At 38.8% G+C, this 20,356-nt stretch overlaps 1 protein-coding gene across 1 annotated transcript; it reads left to right on the top strand.

The window, feature by feature from the left end:
* The first annotated feature begins 6,934 nt into the window (after positions 1–6,934).
* On the top strand, positions 6,935–10,046 carry DKK1 (dickkopf WNT signaling pathway inhibitor 1). Its single transcript, XM_010975493.3, has 4 exons — positions 6,935–7,348; positions 7,594–7,756; positions 8,880–9,023; positions 9,152–10,046. Exons 1-4 carry the CDS (start codon positions 7,103–7,105, stop codon positions 9,403–9,405), a joined length of 807 nt encoding a protein of 268 aa, XP_010973795.1. The 5' UTR covers positions 6,935–7,102; the 3' UTR covers positions 9,406–10,046.
* The last annotated feature ends 10,310 nt before the right edge of the window (positions 10,047–20,356 follow it).

Genomic DNA, 20,356 nt, shown 5'->3' with positions numbered 1-20,356 from the left:
GAATCCTTTATTCTTTAGAAGAAATTCTAGTAGGAGAGGAAACATCTTTTTACTGCTAGGACTTCTGCTTAAGAGAAACGAGTTATAAGAAAAAATTGGGGAGTAGTTTAGAATTAACTGTTAAATAATAATAATAAATAACTAATCTACTAATTTAACAGATACATACATTATGTAGGAGATGCATTTCAAAAATGTATTATTAGTTTTTCTAGTGTTATTTTTCTACTTGTAAAAAAGGGCTCTAAAGAAATAAAAGTATTAAACAGTGTAATATTACTCTTATTTTACATAACCATATAGGTTTGTAACTCCTTTTTGAACATGGAACTCTTCAATGGTTAATGTTTCATCATTCAAATAGATGAAAAATAATATTTTTAATTTTTATTCTTCCTGGATAGTTATATATGTATGACCTTAAAATTCATTTGGCCTAGGATTTCCCTGTAATATGATATTTATAATAATCTGTAGACCTTGACATTTTAATCTAGGGATGCAATATAGAGCCTTTCAACTTCAATCGAACAAAATGAACATTTATTGAGACCTATGTCTCGGATCCCAGTTGTCATTTTAATTCTAATTTGTGAAAGTTCAAATTATTCTGTGAACAAGGAATTATGTGAAGTATTAAGAAGGACAAAAGAATATTCAACCTCGAAGGTGCTGAAGCATGAAGAATGCGTAGAAATATGCAAATATCTGGACCAGGAGAATAATCTTCTCAAGGGTAAACTGAGCGATTGGTCAATTATTTTTATCTTCCCTATGAAGAACTTCTAAGGAAATTCCACCAGGGGGCAGCAGAAGAGCGGCTTTCTCGCACTTGCCGCCAGACACAGGGGAGCCTGACGTCCCTCGGAGCTTTAATCTTCCCCTCCGTCGCCTTTCCTCTAACCCCCCTTTAATTAAGTCAGAAGGGCCCTATATTTATTTGCCCATGAACTGACACAGCAAACCAACAGCAACCATTGTAGTGTGAATGGATTTGCGACCAGGCAAGGGGCTTCAGCCGAGATTACCCGCCCCACAGCCGGATGAATGTGCTGAGCACAAAGTCTGCTCAAAGCCGAGCAAACGGACTATTTGTGAAAATGCCATCCTGGCTCAAGTCTGATTAAGACCGGGGGTCCCCAGGCCGTTTGATCTTTGCTCATCAAAGAGAGTCTTTAAACAAGCTTCATTTTACACTACTGTATGCTGGCGACGGGTTGTGACACCAAAGTGCAGCCACCGTGAGCAGCCTCCCGGGAGCGCGTGAACAATGGGAACTGGAGGCTTGGTTAGTGCAGGACACCCCCCGGCCTGCCTGCTGGGAAATTATCCAGGGCTGGAGGCTGGGCCTGGAGCGCAGGGCTCGAGTTTAGAGGTTTCTGGGTCTGCCCAAAAAGTAGCTCCCCGACCTCGCCTCCTTCCACCCTCCTCTGCTCCTATCTGAAATTTATTTTTTACCTTTGGGACTTAAGGGTGATGAAGAATCCTTTGCACTGTTTATCCCTTCCCTTTCCCGCCAAAATTAATGCTTCTGTTTCTAGCCTAACATCCTGGTTCATTCCCTGGAGAATCTAAGACAGAATCTTGGGACAGTAGAGTTTTCAAGGTCCCGCTTTCTATTTTTCACCTCAAGGTCCCATCACAATTCACTAGTTTGAGATTTAGTGATTATTGGAAGAAATCTCTAAAACATTACAGTCAATTCTGTGAGGCAAAAAACCAAAACAACAACAAAAAAACCTCTCTTCCTTTCTATCCACATAGATGGGCATGTGTTTGTGTACGTGTGTGCAGAGACTAGAAGTAAACTGTGGTTTCCTTTGAGTGGTGGGGTTGCACGTAACTATTGACTTTTATTTTGAACTTTTCTGTATTTGCTGAATTTTCTCCAAGAACATGCATGATGAATTATAAATCTATATCTAAATGGATGTATATCTTTTTAAAAAATCACCTGGTTTAAGTAATTTACCTTATTTCCAGAGACTTAAAACTGATATGTTTTCTTTAAGAATCTTATGCATTTTCTTCAAAATCAAAATACAGTATTGATGCCAGTGATTATTACTTTAGACTGCCTGAAAGAACAATTCTCTTGCAGGATGTTCTCATTTAATCAGAATACAAAAGGCCTTGCTCCAGGGCAGTGCTTGAGGGGGGGGGGAGGGGAGAGAGGGAGAGAGAGGGAGAGAGAGGGAGAGAGAGGGAGAGAGAGGGAGAGAGAGGGAGAGAGAGGGAGAGAGGGAGAGAGAGGGAGAGAGAGGGAGAGAGAGGGAGAGAGAGGGAGGGAGAGAGAGGGAGAGAGAGGGAGAGAGGGAGAGAGGGAGAAGCTTTTGTAATCAGAAGATACCTCTCTACCTCCCCATCACGCTATTTTATAAAAGAAAGACCAACACCAGCACCAGCACTGAGAGTTAAATGGCTTGACCAAGTCCCCATATGAACCAGCCAGCTGGTGGTTGTCACAGCAGCAGTGTCCAGGGCACAGAGTTCCAGCCCCAGACTCCTGAAACCATGGCACCTTTGTTGGGCGTGACTCTTGGAGAGTGACTGCATTACAAAGGAGGTGATAACAGAAACCCAGTGACGTGGAAGAAAATGATTTTTCTCTAGCACTGGAGAATGTTTCAAGAGGATCATGCACCCTACTTTCTGCTGTCACTGGTCTGTCTTCATGGCTGGAAATGTCAAATCCTTTAAGGGATGTTGAAGGGGCAGTTCTGTACTCCCTGTGACTACATACCACAAACCTTTCTAAGTGTCAGGACATCAGAAAAGTTTGTCTGATTTTTAGTTAAAGGTTTCTAGGTTGTGAGTCCCATTCTCAGATCATTTCTGAATATGCAGCTCCTGTAAAACACGTCTTCTGAGCTAGGGTAGAAAGCTACCATGGAGCCTGATTTATCTGGGCTGGCCATCTCCACTGACCAAATAAACATAATCATTGTCAAATCTCGCCTTCTCTTTTTACTGAGGAGTGCAGAAAAGCCTAATCCGTCCTCTCGGGAGTAGTAACACAGGCCTGCTCTAAAAGCTCTTTTAACATCATGAAGAGCATTAAAACCAAAATCTTTTAAAGGCCAATGAGAAAGTCGTAACATTTTTCACTAGACTTAGGAATGAGGGCTCCCTACTATAAATTCAGGATCCCAGTGCCTACAAAAATGTTGGCAACCCTCGCTGTATGAAATGATGTTTTTTCAATGTTTTCCCAGTGAAGTAAAAGCAAATGGCAACAGATCTGTCTCCTTTGGTTTAACAAAGAGAAAGACACAAAGAAGGAGGGGAGGAAGGGAGAAAGGAAAAGAGAGAGGGAGGTAGTGAATTAACAATGCAGCAGTCAAGTAAGAATCTGAAATAAGAAAGATGAAAAACATGTTTGCAAATAACACTGTGTTTTTTGGAGTGTCTTTGTCTCTCTACCTCATGGATAAAGAGGTTGATGAGCATCTATGCCAGGCATACAGCGCTGAGAGTATGAAGAAGGCACGCATTATAACATTCCTGAGTTCTGTGGCTAAGTTCCACGTCAGTAAACATATTCCACCTATTCTAAAATCTAATGCACAATTTTAAACTTACTGTATTAGTTACGGTTCTGTTTAAGCCAGATCAAAGGAGAGGCAGAGTCCCTACAGAACTAAATAAACTAGGCTTAATAAACCAACTACACCTGCTGCAACTCTTACCACCTCCATCATCTGTCTGCAGGAGAAAGTCACAGTTAGCAGAACACTGTCTTCCTTGAAGCTTGCTGGTCACAATTACTAGATCGAATATGCCCCAAAATACAATCTTCCCCATGACCTACTATGTGCCAAAGTAGAATCTGTTTTGGAAAAAATTTCTCCCTCCATTCCCACGTAGGTATATTTGTTTCCCCAACAACTCAAAGACTGAATTCAGCTTTCTGAGAACAAAAAGGCCCTCTTTAAGACGTTGGAGGTATACTCCCAAATGGACTAGGGTACCGTTTTGCATATAATGGGCACTCACTGTATATGAACTAGATGCTGTTGGAACAATGAACTTCACTCTGCCTCCTTACTCATCCTGCTCTTTTGTTGCCATTAAGCAAATTCAATCATGAAAAGGATTTTCAAATGAAGATTCCACTGACCAAGTAAATGTTTCCATTTGGAACAAAGGACTGGCCTGCTATAGACCTGGGTCTCTCTGGGGATCTCTTACTTAAGTTCTCTCCTGCATAATTAGTGAGTTTATTTCCCATCCTCCCACTAAATTATTTATAGATAGATACTGTGAGTACTCATTTTTTTTTACACTGCATACAGTGCTTAGCTCATAATAGGAACTCAGATATTGACCAAATCATTATTATTAGCTTTCAGATCATGACAATTTCAGGAAGAACACGGAAAGGGGGGAAGGCTCTGCTCTTGAAATGCTGCTCTTGGCCCTAACTCCCCTAACTCAACACAACACTCTATCCAAGCTTAATGAATATTAAACCATACCAGACATATATGTACAAGGATCAAGAATGAATTTATGCAACATGCCTTTTTGCTAAAGTTTTCCTTTTGCTAATTAAATTGTTCCCCCCCACACCTTTTTTTGGCCTCTAGACAATAGTTTCATTTGTGAATTCCAGCTCTTAATCAGCCAAACTGGTTAAATGTATTAACATGTACCATCCCTCCTAAAAAGAGGCAAAGAGATTGCTTTTAGTGTGGCTCAAGCATATTTTCAGAAATATTTAATAAATATTCTATTTAAATAGGGTAATAGGAATAGGAAGAAATATTTTAACCCATTCCAAGGTCAAGGGATTCTTTCTCCACATTTCAACTCGGTAAGAATTCAAGACAGATTGTAGATTTTTTTTTTTACCACACTGAAGATGCTTAACATCGATTATTGACATTATCATCAATATTCTGCAAGTGATAATATGGTACCTAAAATCCCCTATGCCTCTACCCTGTCTGTATAGACTTCACGTTGGCTGAGGGTCACCACGTATCTGCCCGAGGGAGACCTGGTTCATTACTGATTCTCAGTAAAAAGTATACTGACATATTCATTTCTTAGACTCATTTTTAAAAAATCCAATATAAACAATCTCCCCTTTGTTTCCAAATTTAAATTTGTTCCAAAAATTTCTAGAGTAGTAGCCAAGTCTTGGTCATTGTATATGTTCATAAAAAAAAACAAAACTAAAGAAATATGTGGGAGTTAATCCACGTTAGAATTTCAACCAAGAATTGTCAGTAAACCAGAGGAAATTTCACTGGATAGATGGAATTTGGGATAGGAGGGGCACCAGTGTAACTAGAGGCAATATTAAAGAATTGTTTAGAAAATGTTCTTAATGTGACCTCTGAAATCCAAGGATTTAGAACACAGACCATTACAAACTTAAAAAAAAAAATTACCCCTCCCTCACTTAACTTTAGGATTACTATACTACTGAAAAACTATCACTGGCTACACTTGGTGCTGGCCCAAGTTATGTAGGTCAGTGTGCAGAGTGATCATAAACACCCTGTAGGTTAGGGAGCACTCAATATACGTACGTGTCCTAATCTTTTTAACGTTTCTTATTCAATCACCTCTTCTTTTGCTGAATTCACATAGTAACTGTCCATTTTGTGACATAACACCAACCTGCTTTAAGAAGAGCTGTGTACATTTGTCTTTTATTACTACTATAATTAGAATATTTGTATTCTCTGCACCCCCCACAACAGGGGAACAACCTGAAGGGGTTGCCCACTCCCCCAGCACTAAACTTCCAATATGTTTTTGTTGAATCAGTTATTTCCAGTGTATAGGCAGAACAGCATTCTTACACACTAGCCGTAACCGTATTATTTGTACACACTGATTTAAATGACAGCAAATTCACTTTGAGCTTCTCCTTTCCTGAAGCTAGTCTTGCATCTCCCCAGAGCGGGTATTCCCTGGTCCCGTGAACGGTTCAGACACAGGCGTTCTCAAGCTTTGCGATATGAAATACTAACGAGGAAGGTAGGCGCTAAGCCTTAAGGGTTTCTTATCGCCCTGTGTTCGCCCACCACTGAGAAGGGGGAACCAGGGAAGGACCACTGACCCAGCCGTCGGACCCTGTCCGCTTTCGTCCTGGCCACTTTGATCTCGCGCGTCTGCCTAATCAAGTTCATCTACTGCCGCGACTGCTCAGATTCAAAGCACATTAAATAGCTTGATTATCGGATGGTCATTTCCCTCTTCCCTCCACCCCTGATCTCGTTTCCAAACGCCAGTCTCTCGCCTCCCTCTCTAAACTTCCCATCAAAAGAGAATTAGTTCTTCTTCCTTCTTACCCTCGTTTGATGTGCTAATGTCTTTCTCTTTGCACATTTTTCCCGTGGTGGCGGGTGGCGGGGGCTGGGGGAGGTGGTGGGCACAGAAGCCAGGGGAAGGAACTGAAGGAACTTAAAGCAAAGGATCTCACCACAAATCTGAAAACCGTGACTGTAAAGGGTTAATCAGCAACTTGCAACGGCCACTTGACCCTCTCGCTAGACTTTGAATTACTAATTGATTTGTACTTAATACTGAATATTATCTACGCGCTCAATAAATCAGTACTGGCATAAGGAAGAGATAAGTGGTTTTGCAGAGAGTATCACAATGCCTGTATGAAAAGTATTTCAGATCCCGATATTCCAATCCCTACTTCAAGGCAAGGGCACCCAAGTTCCCGAAGTTCCACCGTCTTTCCGCATTTATTAAAGTCGTTTCCTCTAATGCTCACTGATTACCATCACCCCGAAGGTGAGCTGGGCAGAACGGCGGCCGCGCGCAAGGGAGGGGCGGGGTGAAGATTGTCAAAGGCTCCCCTTCATGTACACAAACACACCCCCTCCCAGCCCCTCCCAACGCTTTGAAATCCCAACCCGGCTTTGTTGTCTCCCCCCAAGGGGCCGGAATGCTCAGAGCCCGCAGTATAAAGGCAGCCGCGGTGGCGGTGGCCGCGCAGAGCCCCGCAGTGAGGACTCCGGGACCGGCGGAGGCTCTCGGAACACTGACTCTGCAGCTGCGCCGGCACGGCTTCCAGGAGACCAGGCTTGCGAAGTGACATTCCTTTCTCTTTCTCTCCCTGAGCCTTTCTGAGATGACGACTCTGGGCACAGTAGGTGCTGCCCGGGTCTTGGTAGCCCTGGTAGCTGCGGCTCTTTGCAGCCACCCTCTGCTCGGAGTGAGCGCCACCTTGAACTCGGTTCTCGTCAATTCCAACGCCATCAAGAACCTGCCCCCACCGCTGGGCGGCGCTGCCGGGCACCCAGGCTCCGCAGTCAGCGCTGCTCCCGGAATTCTGTTGGAGGGCGGCAACAAGTACCAGACGGTTGACAACTACCAGGTGAGAAGGGTCTCAGGGATCTGGGAACTCTGTGACCTTGAAGTGGTCTCATTTGGGGAGGAGGGAGTAGAACGTGCTAGGTGTGCGCGGTTCAAGGCTTATTCGGAAAATCTGCCTTTCGGTGCAGTGGGCGGCAACAGCTTTTGGAGAGGTGGGCAGAAAGGGACTCTGATGAGCATCCAAGTTCAGGAATGTGGTACCTGGATGCCCAGGTGCCTCACCCTCTCCTGGCCCCATTCCCACAGCCATACCCATGTGCCGAGGACGAGGAGTGCAGCACTGATGAGTACTGCGCGAGTCCCACCCGCGGAGCGGGCTCCGGTGCGCAAATCTGCCTCGCCTGCAGGAAGCGCCGAAAACGCTGCATGCGTCATGCTATGTGCTGTCCTGGGAATTACTGCAAAAATGGTGAGTCGGGCAGCTCCCTTTCAGACTCAAACTACCCTCTACGAGCCTGAGCCCACCGCTGGGAGACAACGCTCTGCTTCTGAGAACACGCTGCACCACCTGCAAGTGGGACTTCAGCGTGAGAGGTTCCCCTGCAACACCTTCGTGGCGAGTGTTAAATTCGGGAGCAAAGAGAAGGAAGTTCTGGAGCTCCTTATCTTCCCGTGCCCCTCGATTATTTAACACGACGTCTTACCTCAGAATGGACCCTTACACAAAAATTTGTCTAGGGAGAGTCTTGACACCATTTGAGAAAGATGGGGTGGGGAGGTGTAATTATAAAGAGACCAAGGAAACCAGAAGGGATGTTTAGTTGCCTCTTTCATTTTTCTTATAGTGCCTCTCCCTCACGATCCCTGTTCAAACTGTTATCTGTCAGCAGACAGTGATTTATCTGTGCTGGCCATTCTTAAGGGAGACCTTGATAGCCTTGCATCCTTGGCGTCTCCATCCTTCTCTGCCTCCAAGTCCCGCTGCCATAAAATAAGTACTCCTCCCCTCAACCACATGTCCACTAAAATTTAATGTCTCAAAGAGGTAGATTCAGACAGCCAAAGAAGTCTCCAGAAATAAACTGAAGGGTGGCGACCCTTCTTAGGACCCAGTAATACTCCGGGATGAACTAAATCTCTGTAATACAGAAATTATACAGTAAAGTAACTGGTGAGTGAGATTGTAATCTTCGAGGCATCTGGTGTTGCATTTGCTTAACTTAGTCTGGCAGTACCCATATAGCACTAAGGGCAGAGAAGTTATTTTTAAAAACTTTAAGTGACTGATTTTATTTTTCTTATCCCAAGGGTGATATTAAAATGGGCAGAAATCTCATTGCCACTACCACAGTTGGTGGGAAGTGTCTTAAATGGCTAGATTGGGGATATTGCCTATGAGTGCACACTGACGCTTCTATCCACTTGGGGAATTTTGCTTTAACAGTAGAAAGGAAGTTTGGTTCATGTTTAAAATAATATTACTATAATGAGGTAACTCAAGTCGGTGCAGGTATAACAGACTGCCACTGTCACAGCTATTAGCAGTAACACATTCCAGGTCAGGGGTTAAACACTATCTTCTCCTTCCTTAGGAATATGTATGCCTTCTGATCACAATCATTTCCATCGAGGGGAAATTGAGGAAACCATTATTGAAAGCTTTGGTAATGATCACAGCACCCTGGATGGGTACCCCAGAAGAACTACACTGTCTGCAAAAATGTATCATAGCAAAGGTAGGTTAAAAGACCTTAAGACTCATTCTTTTTGGTAAGCACCTCAAAGTGTCTTTTGGACTACCTTAATGAAATAACGGAGGCTTAGCAGTGACCATGTGCTTTTCCTATTGTCTCCTCCTTCCTAGGACAAGAAGGCTCTGTCTGTCTCCGATCATCAGACTGTGCCACAGGGTTGTGTTGTGCTAGACATTTCTGGTCCAAAATCTGTAAACCTGTCCTCAAAGAAGGTCAAGTGTGCACCAAGCACAGGAGAAAAGGCTCCCACGGGCTGGAGATATTCCAGCGTTGTTACTGCGGAGAAGGCCTGTCCTGCCGGATACAGAAAGATCACCATCAAGCCAGTAATTCTTCTCGGCTTCACACCTGTCAGAGACACTAAGCCAGCTGTCCGAACACAGTGGACTCCATTTACCTAATATATTCTATGAAAACCGTTTGTGACTTTTGTGAGCTCAATCCTTAAGGATATACAAATTCTGTGGTTACAGTTAAACATTCCAATAATACCTTCCGAAAATCTGGAGTGTAAGAGCTTTGTTTCTTTATGGAACTCCCCTGTCATTGATTGCAGTAAATTACTGTGTTGTAAATTCTCAGTGTGGCACTTACTTGTAAATGCAACAAAACTTTTAATTATTTTTCTAAAGGTGCTGCATTGTCTATTGTTCTTCTCGTTATGTAAATTTTTGTACACATTGATTGTTATCGTGATTCTAATATTCTATATTGAATTGAAATAAATAATTTCAGCTGACACTTCCTAAATGCATAAGCCTTTCCCCTTTTAATTCTAGAATCTAGAATGCAAGGAGCTTTTAGAATGGCAAATGATAGGTATATAAAATTAATCATGAAAATATTAGCTTATTTTCCAAAATGTACTATCTCAGTGCTTGGATTATGTTTACCTCTAGGCTGTGATAGTCCTTGAAATAAAATTTAACATTTAATACCATGAAGTGTTACAAGTATAGATAAATTTTGGCAGTGTGATCTGAGCGGGCTGTATGTATGTGGTGTTTGCATGTAAACAATTGATAAATACATGCAGATTTTGTACCAAATTAGTTAATTTGAAGTATCTTAAATACCACTTCATGCCAGAAAAACTTGCTCTAATTTCTTTGATTTTTAAATAATTATTACATAAAAACCACAAATCCTCTTTCATTTCATTCTTTTCTCTTGCTAGGTGAGTTGAATATTTCAATTTTTGCTTAACCAGAAATCTGTTGATTAGAATAAGGATGCGGGTTTATTGTTTAAAAGAAAATCCACAGAAATGAAATCTATACTGACTTTGCATTTTTACTTGCCAACGTTGATACTGGCAAATACGAGATGGGGGAAGGGGAGTGCAACGGTCCTAATTTACACTTATTCTGTAATATACAAAAAGTCCACATCCAAACCACACAATGCTGGCTTTGAGGCACTCCAGAGGACAGTGACTGATCAACTGTCCAGAACATTTCCTTAAATAACACAGATGTCCTAGAATGTTTGTTGTTTTTGTATCCCTGGAAGTGGTTCGATTTCAAGGGTCTTTGCCAACAAGACACAAGGGTTGGTTGGTTCTTCCCTGAGAGGGGAACCGGCAGGATGTCTGTTGTTACATTCTTTTTGTCTGCAAGTTTCAGCTTACTCACCCTGGAGAAACTTTCTTTTTCTACATGTGCTTGTTGGCTGATGTGCCAGGAAGGCCAATTCTAAGGCCTGCTGTCTCCAATAAAGCACAATAGAGGAAACAGGAAACCCTTTCTTCAAAAATAAGAAAGAAGGGCCTCTGTTTTAAGAGGGGAGAGGAGCAATGGTTTAAATGGGCCTTGGTTATGGGATCCCTTCACTCCTACAGGAACGGGCTGAGGCCAGACTCTCTGCCTCTGTACATCTCAGCACCAGTCCTGGTTCTAGCCCTTCTTGCTTCCCGTGGCCTGATGGGGATGGGAGGACAAGAAACCTACCACGGGCAGATGCCTCTTCTTCCTACCCATCTGATGAGTTAGAAAGGCATATCAAAATGAAATTCTGCACATTTATTAAGGTGAAAAAAGTATCAGGAAAACTGCAGATACTTTATTAGCTAGTAATGAAGGCTGGAAGATGGAAGTCAGATACAATACAAAACAGGATCATGTAAGGAACCTCTAACATTTTAGATAGTGGCTGTTAATATTTGAGGAGTATTTTAACAATTTATTTAAATGGAAAACAGAAGAATTTGGGAATGCATTCACAAGGTATTTCCTCAAATGGTAGCATACTCCACACTGCCCTGTGCCTTGTACGTTTTAAGTGTCTCACAGATCAGTCTAGGTAATACATAGAGAGGAGTCTCATTTCTTTTAATGGTTGCCTTGAAAGTGTGGCATTTTGGAATGGCTATTCCATAATTTACTTAGAGTCATTATTGACAGACAAATTGTTTCCAGTGTTTTTGTTTTATATTGTGTCATTAGTAGAGAATTTTTTTGTGTTCCTGAGCTGATATTGTTGTAGGATAAGATAATGACTCATTTTGGAAACAAAATCTGAATATAAAAAGCAGACTTTCTGTAGCTCCTCACAAGGGGTGTCATGGGCAAATGTCCAGATGCCTGCTTATCATTGATCTAGTGATGACTGAACTCTCGATAAATTGTATCAAAGGAGGAGGAGGGAAATATAGGCTCTTCCTAACAATTTCACACTAAACAGTCATCTCTGTTTTAGTTTTTAAAGGTAGTTAGTTAAAGGTAGACTTGTTTCAATTCCTTTGATTTCAAAATAATTATTAAATACAAAATTAAGTTGTTACCGTTTTTATTGTTTTGCTAGAAGAGTTAAATATTTCAAATTTTGTTTAACCTGAAATATACTGATAAGAATGAGGATGGGAATATATTATATGGAAAAAAATAAAGATATGCAACCCAAATGTGACTGTTCAAATTTCAGCAGATCAAAACAGTTTATGGATTTTTCCCATGGTAAATCAAATTATACCAATTCAATCATGGACTTAGTAATAGTTACGTAGTCATAAATGTTGTCAATTTCAGTATTTCTAATCACATAGTCAAATTAGCACCTTAGGGAAATTTCAGGTAAAATCATTAAATTTTTCTTCACTTTTAACTATAATATCTAACTTTATCAAGCTACCAACTTTGTTTATAATCTTAAAGAGAAATGGACAATGCTACCATTAGGCTTATAACATGTGTTCCATTGAGTTCTATATTACAATTATCATATTTTCTAAATTATTACTGGGTACAGAACCAACATAGAATTATTTATCTCCACACTAAAAAAAAGTCTCCATAATTTAGGCATCTGATATTTGTACAAATGTGTGTATAATGTGGGCCTTTATATCTGTCCTAATGTTAACAGCTTAGAAACAGACAAATCTATAATTTGAGACTACCAACTGGGTAATGCTAGATAATTTTAATTTAATTAACATTTACTGAGCCTTTGGTGCTCAATAGGTACTATACTGGAATTTGAAACAATGTACATAATATCCTCTCTAATGTCAAGGAACTCACCTTTTAGCAAAAGGGGATGATAAACAACTATTAGTGCTGGGGTTTGGTTCAGTACAGTGGTTTGAGACATAGTGCATGGAATCAGATTTGTGATGGAATCATGGCCCACTCTGTTTCTAACTAAATGATGTTGGGCAAAGGATATAACCTCATTAGTAATGTGGAGTGAATACCAACTTTAGAGCGTAGATGTGAGAATAATGCATGCATTATAATAATACTTAGCATTATTTATAGCTTATAGTAAAAAATCCATTTTAGATCTTTTCTATTGAAAGACATTTTATAAGATATTGTGACTACCTAACAACAGATTAAAGTGATTAAATCAGCCTGTAGGTGCTCCAAAAAAGCTTCAGGGAAGCAGTGGTATTTGGACCATCTTCTCTTCAAGTCCATTTATTTTAAGGAAGAGAAACCATTAAACTAGAGAAAGTAAAAGGGATACATGGTTGGAATGCAACCTCCCATGGAAATTGGTATGAAAACCATTCTGCAGACTGGCTTCATAGCTTGCTAATGATTTCTGCTCTACTGTAATTTGCACATGTCTGTTGCTTGTCACAGTAGCACATATCCTGTCCCCAATACAAGTGGCTTCGGGCTCAGCTCTGCTCAGCAAACTGCTTAGCCTCTCAGAGACTCCACTCCAAATTCTTGGGCGAGGGTTCTGATTAGTTCAGCTTTGATCTGGGGTTCACCTCTGGTCTGCTTGGCTAGCTTGGCTACCCAGATCCCAAAATACAAACACAGCTAACTACATCCAGCCCACCCTTTAATAAGAACTTTGGTAGTTCTACAAGGCACCATGTGTCATGTCTACCACATATTAGTTTTGAAGAATGAGCAGGGGGTTCACAAGGTAGAAAAGAAAGAGTGTTGGAGACAGAAGAAGCAATGTGAGCCAAATTACAAAGCTATAAAAATGAAATACATACTGCGTTTAAAAAAAAAAAGGCAATAATCCATCATGGCTGAAGTGTGGGGTATCTGAGAGGAGGAGGACTTTGCTGCTTCGATATGCTTGTAACTTAATTTGTTGCTCTGATTTGGTTGTAACTTAATTTGTTATCTAGGGAAAAGAAAAGGTAGAAACTCTTCATTTTCAGCAACAGTTACCGTATTAGGTGAAAATGGAGTTGAAGACAATGTTTGAGACGTATTTTGTCTCAAAAGATTACTAGACTGTCTTCACAAAGTGTGGTGATATTTTTTGCCAAAAGAGTCGTAAAATAAGAATAACATTACTTTATTTCCAGCATAAGTTGTTGTATTAGGTAGAGTTGGAATTAAAGAAATTATATTTGAGATTTCTGTTTTTGACTTGTAATTAATACATAGCTTTCACAAATCATGGAATTATTTTTGGCCAAAAAAGTCATATAAATTAAAATCATATGACAGTCTCTATTAGTGAATGTAAAATTACATTTGAAGGCCAGTGATAATTGACCCCCCATAGTGATAACCTATGAAACAAATTTAATAAAATAAAAGTGGTGGAAGACATGAAGCATATCTGAGAATAACTCCATATTACACTTCACAGTATTTCACACTAACTTTATTCTGATAGGCAAAAATTACTTTTAAAGAGAGAGCTATTGCTGGATAATTTCACGTATCTGTGATGCTCTCAAGTTCAAATTAAAAGAAGATAGTCTTGGCAGAGGATCAGAAAACAGGGCAGTCTCATACACTGCTAGTAGTAACTGCAATCGGCTTTGCCTTTCTGGAAGGCAATTTGGCAAGTATTTTTAAAATGTGAAAATTCCCCCTGCAGCAATTTAACTTATACAAATTCGTTCTAAGAACTGAATCATGAAATGTGTATACAAAAAACCATCTGCAGTGACATTATAATAGCCCGAATTAAAAATGAATTGTGTCTAATAAGAGAGAACTGTTTAGATAAAACATGTCCTGAAAATATTCTGCAATCATCAAGCTTATCTGGAGAAATGTTCATATTTCTTCATGTTAGAATGTTTTTAAAAGTTATATTACAGAACATATACAGCATTATCAGAATTACCTGTAGTAACATCAAATATGTTAGTCTAGACAGCCATATCTGGATGGTAGGATTATGGAAACTATTTAATCTCCTTCTTTTCATTATTTTCCATTTTCCACTCAGGCAAGATACTACTACTAGCAGTAAATCTAAACTAAAAACTTGGGTTTTCTTCAAACTTTTGGACATGTCAAGTAGATATCTTGACGCACCTCATTCTGATTAGGGTCATCGCTCCCTCCTTGCCTACATTTAAAACCTTTCTATCCCTATCAATCTAGTGGTCAGGGCATCCGGTGTGCAAAGAGGAATACTCCGGTGTGCCAAGAGGAATACTCACATTGTGATGCCAACAATCTCTTAAACACTGTATATTTAAGAACGTTATCAGCAGTACAGAGTTACTCTTCCCTGAATTTCCCAAAGAAACATATCCTCTCCCTACTAACCAGATTCTTTTCCTTTCAAGAAGTACTGACTGGTAAACCCACAGACCTATGGTCAATTAATCTTTGACAAAGGAGGCAAGAATATAAAATGGAGAAAAGACAGGCTCTTCAGCAAGTGGTATTGGGAAAATTGGATAGCAGCATGTAAATCAATGAAGTTAGAACATTCCTTCACCCCATACACAAAAATAAATTCAAAATGGCTTAAAGATTTAAATATAAGACAAGACACAATAAATCTAGAAGAAAACATATGCAAAACATTCTCTGACATAAATCCTAGCAATATTCTCCTAGGGCAGTCTACCTAGGCAATACAAATAAAAGCAAAAATAAGGAAATGGGACCTAATTAAACTTATAAGCTTTTGCACAGCGAAAGAAACCATAAGCAAAATAAAACAACAATGTACAGAATGGGAGAAAATATTTGCAAATGATATGACTGACAAAAAGCTTAATTTCCAGAATATATAAACAGCTCATACAACTTAATAACAAACAAACAAACAAACAAAAAACCACAATCCAAAAGTGAGCAGAGGACCTAAACAAGAAATTCTCTAATGAAGACATACAAATGGCCAATAGACACATGAAAAAATGTTCAATATCACTAATTATCAGAGAAATGCAAATCAAAACTACAATGAGAATTACAGGGAAATATATATAAGATCTTACGGTAGCTCACAGAGAAAAAAATGTGACAATGAATATATACATGTTCATGTATAACTGAAAAATTGTGCTCTCCACTGGAATTTGACACAACATTGTAAAATGATTATAAATCAATAAAAAATGTTAAAAAAAAAAGAGAAATTGTGGTATATTTATACAATGGAATAGTACTCAGTCATAAAAAAGAATAAAACAATGCCATTTGCAGCAACATGGTTGGACCTAGAGATTGTCATTCTAAGTGAAGTAAACCAGAAAGAGAAAGAAAAATACCATGTTATTATTCATATCTGAAATCTAAAAAAAAGCCACTACGAACTCACCTACAAAAAAGAAACAGACCTGCAGACATAATGAAGTCTTACAGTTACCAGGAAAAGGAGGTGGAAAGGGATAAATTTGGGATTTTGAGATTTACAAATGTAGCCACTATATATAAAAATAGATTTTAAAAAAGTTTCTGCTGTATGGAGTGGGGAACCATGTTCATTATCTTGTAGTAACCTTAAATGAAAAAGAATATGAAAATAAATATACGTATATGCAAGACTGGGACATTGTGCTGTACACCAGAAATTGACACCTTGTAACTGACAGTATTTTGATAAATTTAAAAAAAAATACTGACTGGGAGAACTCTATCTGGTACAGAGAAGACCCTCAGCAAGTATTTGTTGAACGAATGAATAACGAATAAAGGAGAAATAAGAATATTTGTTAAAATTTTAGTAAAATTACAAAACATACTAAAACAAATACTTTAAAATATCCAAAAGAAGGACTGGGCAAAAGAAAAAAACAATCACAATTCTGTTATAACAGATACATTTTTTTCTCTATGTTCATCTGTCTTCATACTTTATCAACTACTATATATACAGGGATGGACTGTTTGACAGGGCACATAAATCACACAAATACATAAACTACCAAAGCATGACGTGGCCTTTAGTTTAGATATCTTTATTGATGAGAAAACTCTCACTCTTCTCTTCCTGACGATATAGTTAGCCTTCTCAGACAGCTTGGCTTTTAATCTTACAGGCATGGGGACTGAATTTTACAACCAACCTAAATGGAAAGCTCTAGACAAAATGGAAACTCTTTACTCAGGGAGTTCTGCATATTTCACAGTTTTATTACCAGTCTTGATTATCTTTTTGATCAAGTAGGACTAAGCTCTGTGATGTCTGACACTCAGGTGCTTATTGCAGAATATGTTTAAAACATACCAAAAAGCCCACTTTCACTTTTCTAAGGCTGAGGTCACTTTTTGGCATAATTCAATAACTGGTCAATGTCTTTCTTAAATGAAGCCTTCATTCAGCATCTTTCTCCTTGCTGCTCATACCATCTCTCTCCCTTTTAGAAACCCTATTCTTGCTTTCATAGTTTTCGCTCATTCCTTCTCATCTATTTCATTACCTTTTCCATGAGACTTTCAATGTCTTTTCTATTTTATTGTTTTTTACTTCTCATGACCTAGCCTTTAGCAGATGCTTCCTCCCAGACCTGTCGTTTTAGACCTTGTGGCTGAAACTTACTTAAACTAGTTTTCCTTCCCTCCTAAGTCCATTTCGCAGCCTCCACTGCAGTCACATGACTGACCTTGGCCAAGGGGTTATTTGCCTGGAGACACTGCACTAGCTTCTCCTCCATCTGCCGGTGTCCAGGGAGATAACGGCAGTCCCGCTCTTCACTGGAAGAGCCTCTCTCCTCCCGCATTTCTGCACAGTAGCAGGAACAGATTCTCCTGCCCTCCATCCTCCACTTAGACGAGCAAGAAGTAAATTTTAATTGTGATACACCATTAAGATTTAGGTTTTTTGTTTTACTTTAACTAATACACACCTCCAACTTTGCCTTTCTCCTTCCTTCCCTTTGTTCTCCTTCCCAATTCTATCATTCTGTCATTGGTTTGATAAACCATAAGGGCATGAAACTGTGGGGAGCAAATGAATTCACACTGTTACCATTTATATGAAGATGTGAAAGCATGCACTAATATGCCTGAACAGCAGTAGGGATTCAATAAAAATTCTACTTTTTCATAACTGAGGCTTTTAAAAATAAAACTTCCTTCCAACTAAGCAATACAAATGGCAGGAAATGATCATGATAGCAACAATTTTTCAGAGTGACTTTCACTACCGGAGACTAATTTAAGTGTTCTGTATATATTTATTTGTTTCACTCTCATAGTGCTTCTATATGTAGGTATGTTTATTGCTCCTATTTTATAGATGAGGAAACAGAAGCTAAGAAGGCTTAAACTGTTTACTTGAGTTCATGTAGCTACTAAGTGACAGCCAGATTTGAAATCTTTGTCTGCTTCAAACTCCAGGCTCTTAACCACTACTAATAGGGCTGGGTATTCAACCATCTAAAGTTTCTGTATCCAAAATGCACGTGAAAAAATGCTCAGTATCAATAATTATAAGAGAAATGCAAATCCAAACTACAATGAGGTATCACTTCACGCCAGTCATAACAGCTGTCATTCAAAACTCCGTGAATGATAAATGCTGGAGAGGGTGTGGAGAAAAGGGAACCCTCCTACACTGCTGGTGGGAATGTAGTTTGGTGCAACAATTATGGAAAACAGTATGGAGATTCCTCAAAAAACTAAAAATAGATTCACCATGATCCAACAATCCTATGCCTGGGCATATATATCCAGAGGGAACTTGAATGTGAAAAGATACATGCACCCCAATGTTCATAGCAGCACTATATACAATAGCCAAGACATGGAAGCAACCTAAACGTTCATCAAAAGATGACTGGATAAAGATGCTGTGATATCTTTATACAATGAAATAGTATTCAGCCATAAAAAAGAATAAAATAATACCATTTGCAGCAACGTGGATGGGCCTAGAGATCATCATTTTAAGTGAACTAAGCCAGAAAGAGAATGAAAAATACCATATATCACTCATATGGAATCTAAGAAAAGAAAAAGAAAAAAAGGACACCAAGAGATCATCTACAAAACAGACTTGCAGATGTAGTAAAAAGTCTTATGGTTACCAGGGAAAGGAGGTGGGAAGGGATAAATTTGGGATTTTGAGATTTACAAATGTTATATATATATAAATAGATTTTTAAAAAAGTTTCTTCTTTATAGCACAGGGAACTATGTTCAACATCTTGTAATAATCTTTAATGAAAAAATATGAAAACAAATATATGTATGTATATGCATGGCTGGGACATTGTGCTGTACACCAGAAATTGACACACTATAATTGACTATACATCAATAAAAAATAATTTAAAAAATTTTAAAAAAGAAAAAATATAAAGTTTCTATATCCCTTAAATTATTTTGCAGTTATTTTTAAAGTAGGCTAAAGATTCATCTGATGACTTAGAAGGCAGCATTCAAGTTTCTTAATTAAAAAATTATTTTTATGAAATTCCATTAAGATGTATTTGAAATGTAACACCCTATACAGTCTTTCTCCTGTGTTTAAATGAAAAAAGTCTTCCCCCTGTGTTTAAATTAAAAAAAAAGTTAAAGATTAAATTAGTAAAACTGCTTTCAAGTTAAACATCTCTGTCTTGAATAGAGAAATAGTTTAATGAATAAATTACTAGAAAAGTTTTCTTTAAAGTCACCAATTTTTATGCTATTTCTTCTAAGAGAATGGTTTCTACATGTTATATCACAAACTACATTATGATAATCCTTGCATTTAAGTCCAGTTACCAAGTCACCTATACACAATGTGTACTACTTCATAAATGCTGTCCTTGCATTCTGATTATAGTTGCTTTTCCTTTAAGTCCATCCTTCAAATTATACTTTGTGTAGTGACAACAAATAATAAGCATAAATGTAGTTCTTTATTAATAAGTGACCACTAAGTGGTTTCAACTTCCAGAAGAAAAAAATCTGATATAATTATATCATGGATTCATCCTGAAGAGCTAAAAATAGCTCATACACATAAACACAAATATCTCAATTCAGTGTTTGAGTAAGAGCACAAAATTGATGATGAACTCACAACTTTGAGGCAGAACTTGGAATCAGGGTTGAATTTCACAGTTTTAGGTCTCAGGATAGGCATCAAGTACCCTGTTTTACTGGTTGTTCTGCTACAACCATGCATTGACTCCAATGTGGGTGAGTTTTCAGTGTGTCCTTGTGTGAGAACTACTGCAGCCCACTGTTAATTCAGGATGCTATAATTATATCACAACAGTGATGTGTCTCCTGCCATCAGGAAGGGCTTTTCCATGTCAGTTTAGATTCAAGAAGTCAAGGTGTTGTATTTTAGTCCTAACAAAAGGGATGATCATTTTCTAACTTTCTTAGATAAGTGATTTCTAAACTCAGTGCGCCACCTGAAACCTCTGAGAAATTTTAAAAAATACAGATAACTGGGTCTCTTACAAGATCTACTGAATCAGAATCTCTTGAGATGAGGTATATGCATCTGTATTTTTTAAAGATCCTCCATTCATTGATATTGTACATCTAAGTTTAGAACCCACTGCTACACATCCTTTAATCAAAATACTTCACTTCCAACAGAATAGTTACGTAGGGGTTATGTGAAAAGAGCGGAGCTATTAGTTGAGCACTCATACACCAGCACTTGAGCCTGGGTATCTTATTTCATGTGATTTGTTC

The sequence above is a fragment of the Camelus dromedarius genome, chromosome 8 (assembly GCF_036321535.1).
Source record: "Camelus dromedarius isolate mCamDro1 chromosome 8, mCamDro1.pat, whole genome shotgun sequence".
NCBI lineage: Eukaryota > Metazoa > Chordata > Mammalia > Artiodactyla > Camelidae > Camelus > Camelus dromedarius.
This window is presented reverse-complemented; position numbering and strand designations above follow the sequence as displayed.

Excerpts from the sequence above, each read along its gene's own strand:
- DKK1 (XM_010975493.3), top strand. The coding sequence starts at position 7,103 with ATGACGACTCTGGGCACAGTAGGTGCTGCCCGGGTCTTGGTAGCCCTG. Across the intron at positions 7,757-8,879 it reads TGGGAATTACTGCAAAAATG|GAATATGTATGCCTTCTGAT; the intron begins GTGAGTCGGGCA and ends CTCCTTCCTTAG. Across the intron at positions 9,024-9,151 it reads AAAAATGTATCATAGCAAAG|GACAAGAAGGCTCTGTCTGT; the intron begins GTAGGTTAAAAG and ends CCTCCTTCCTAG.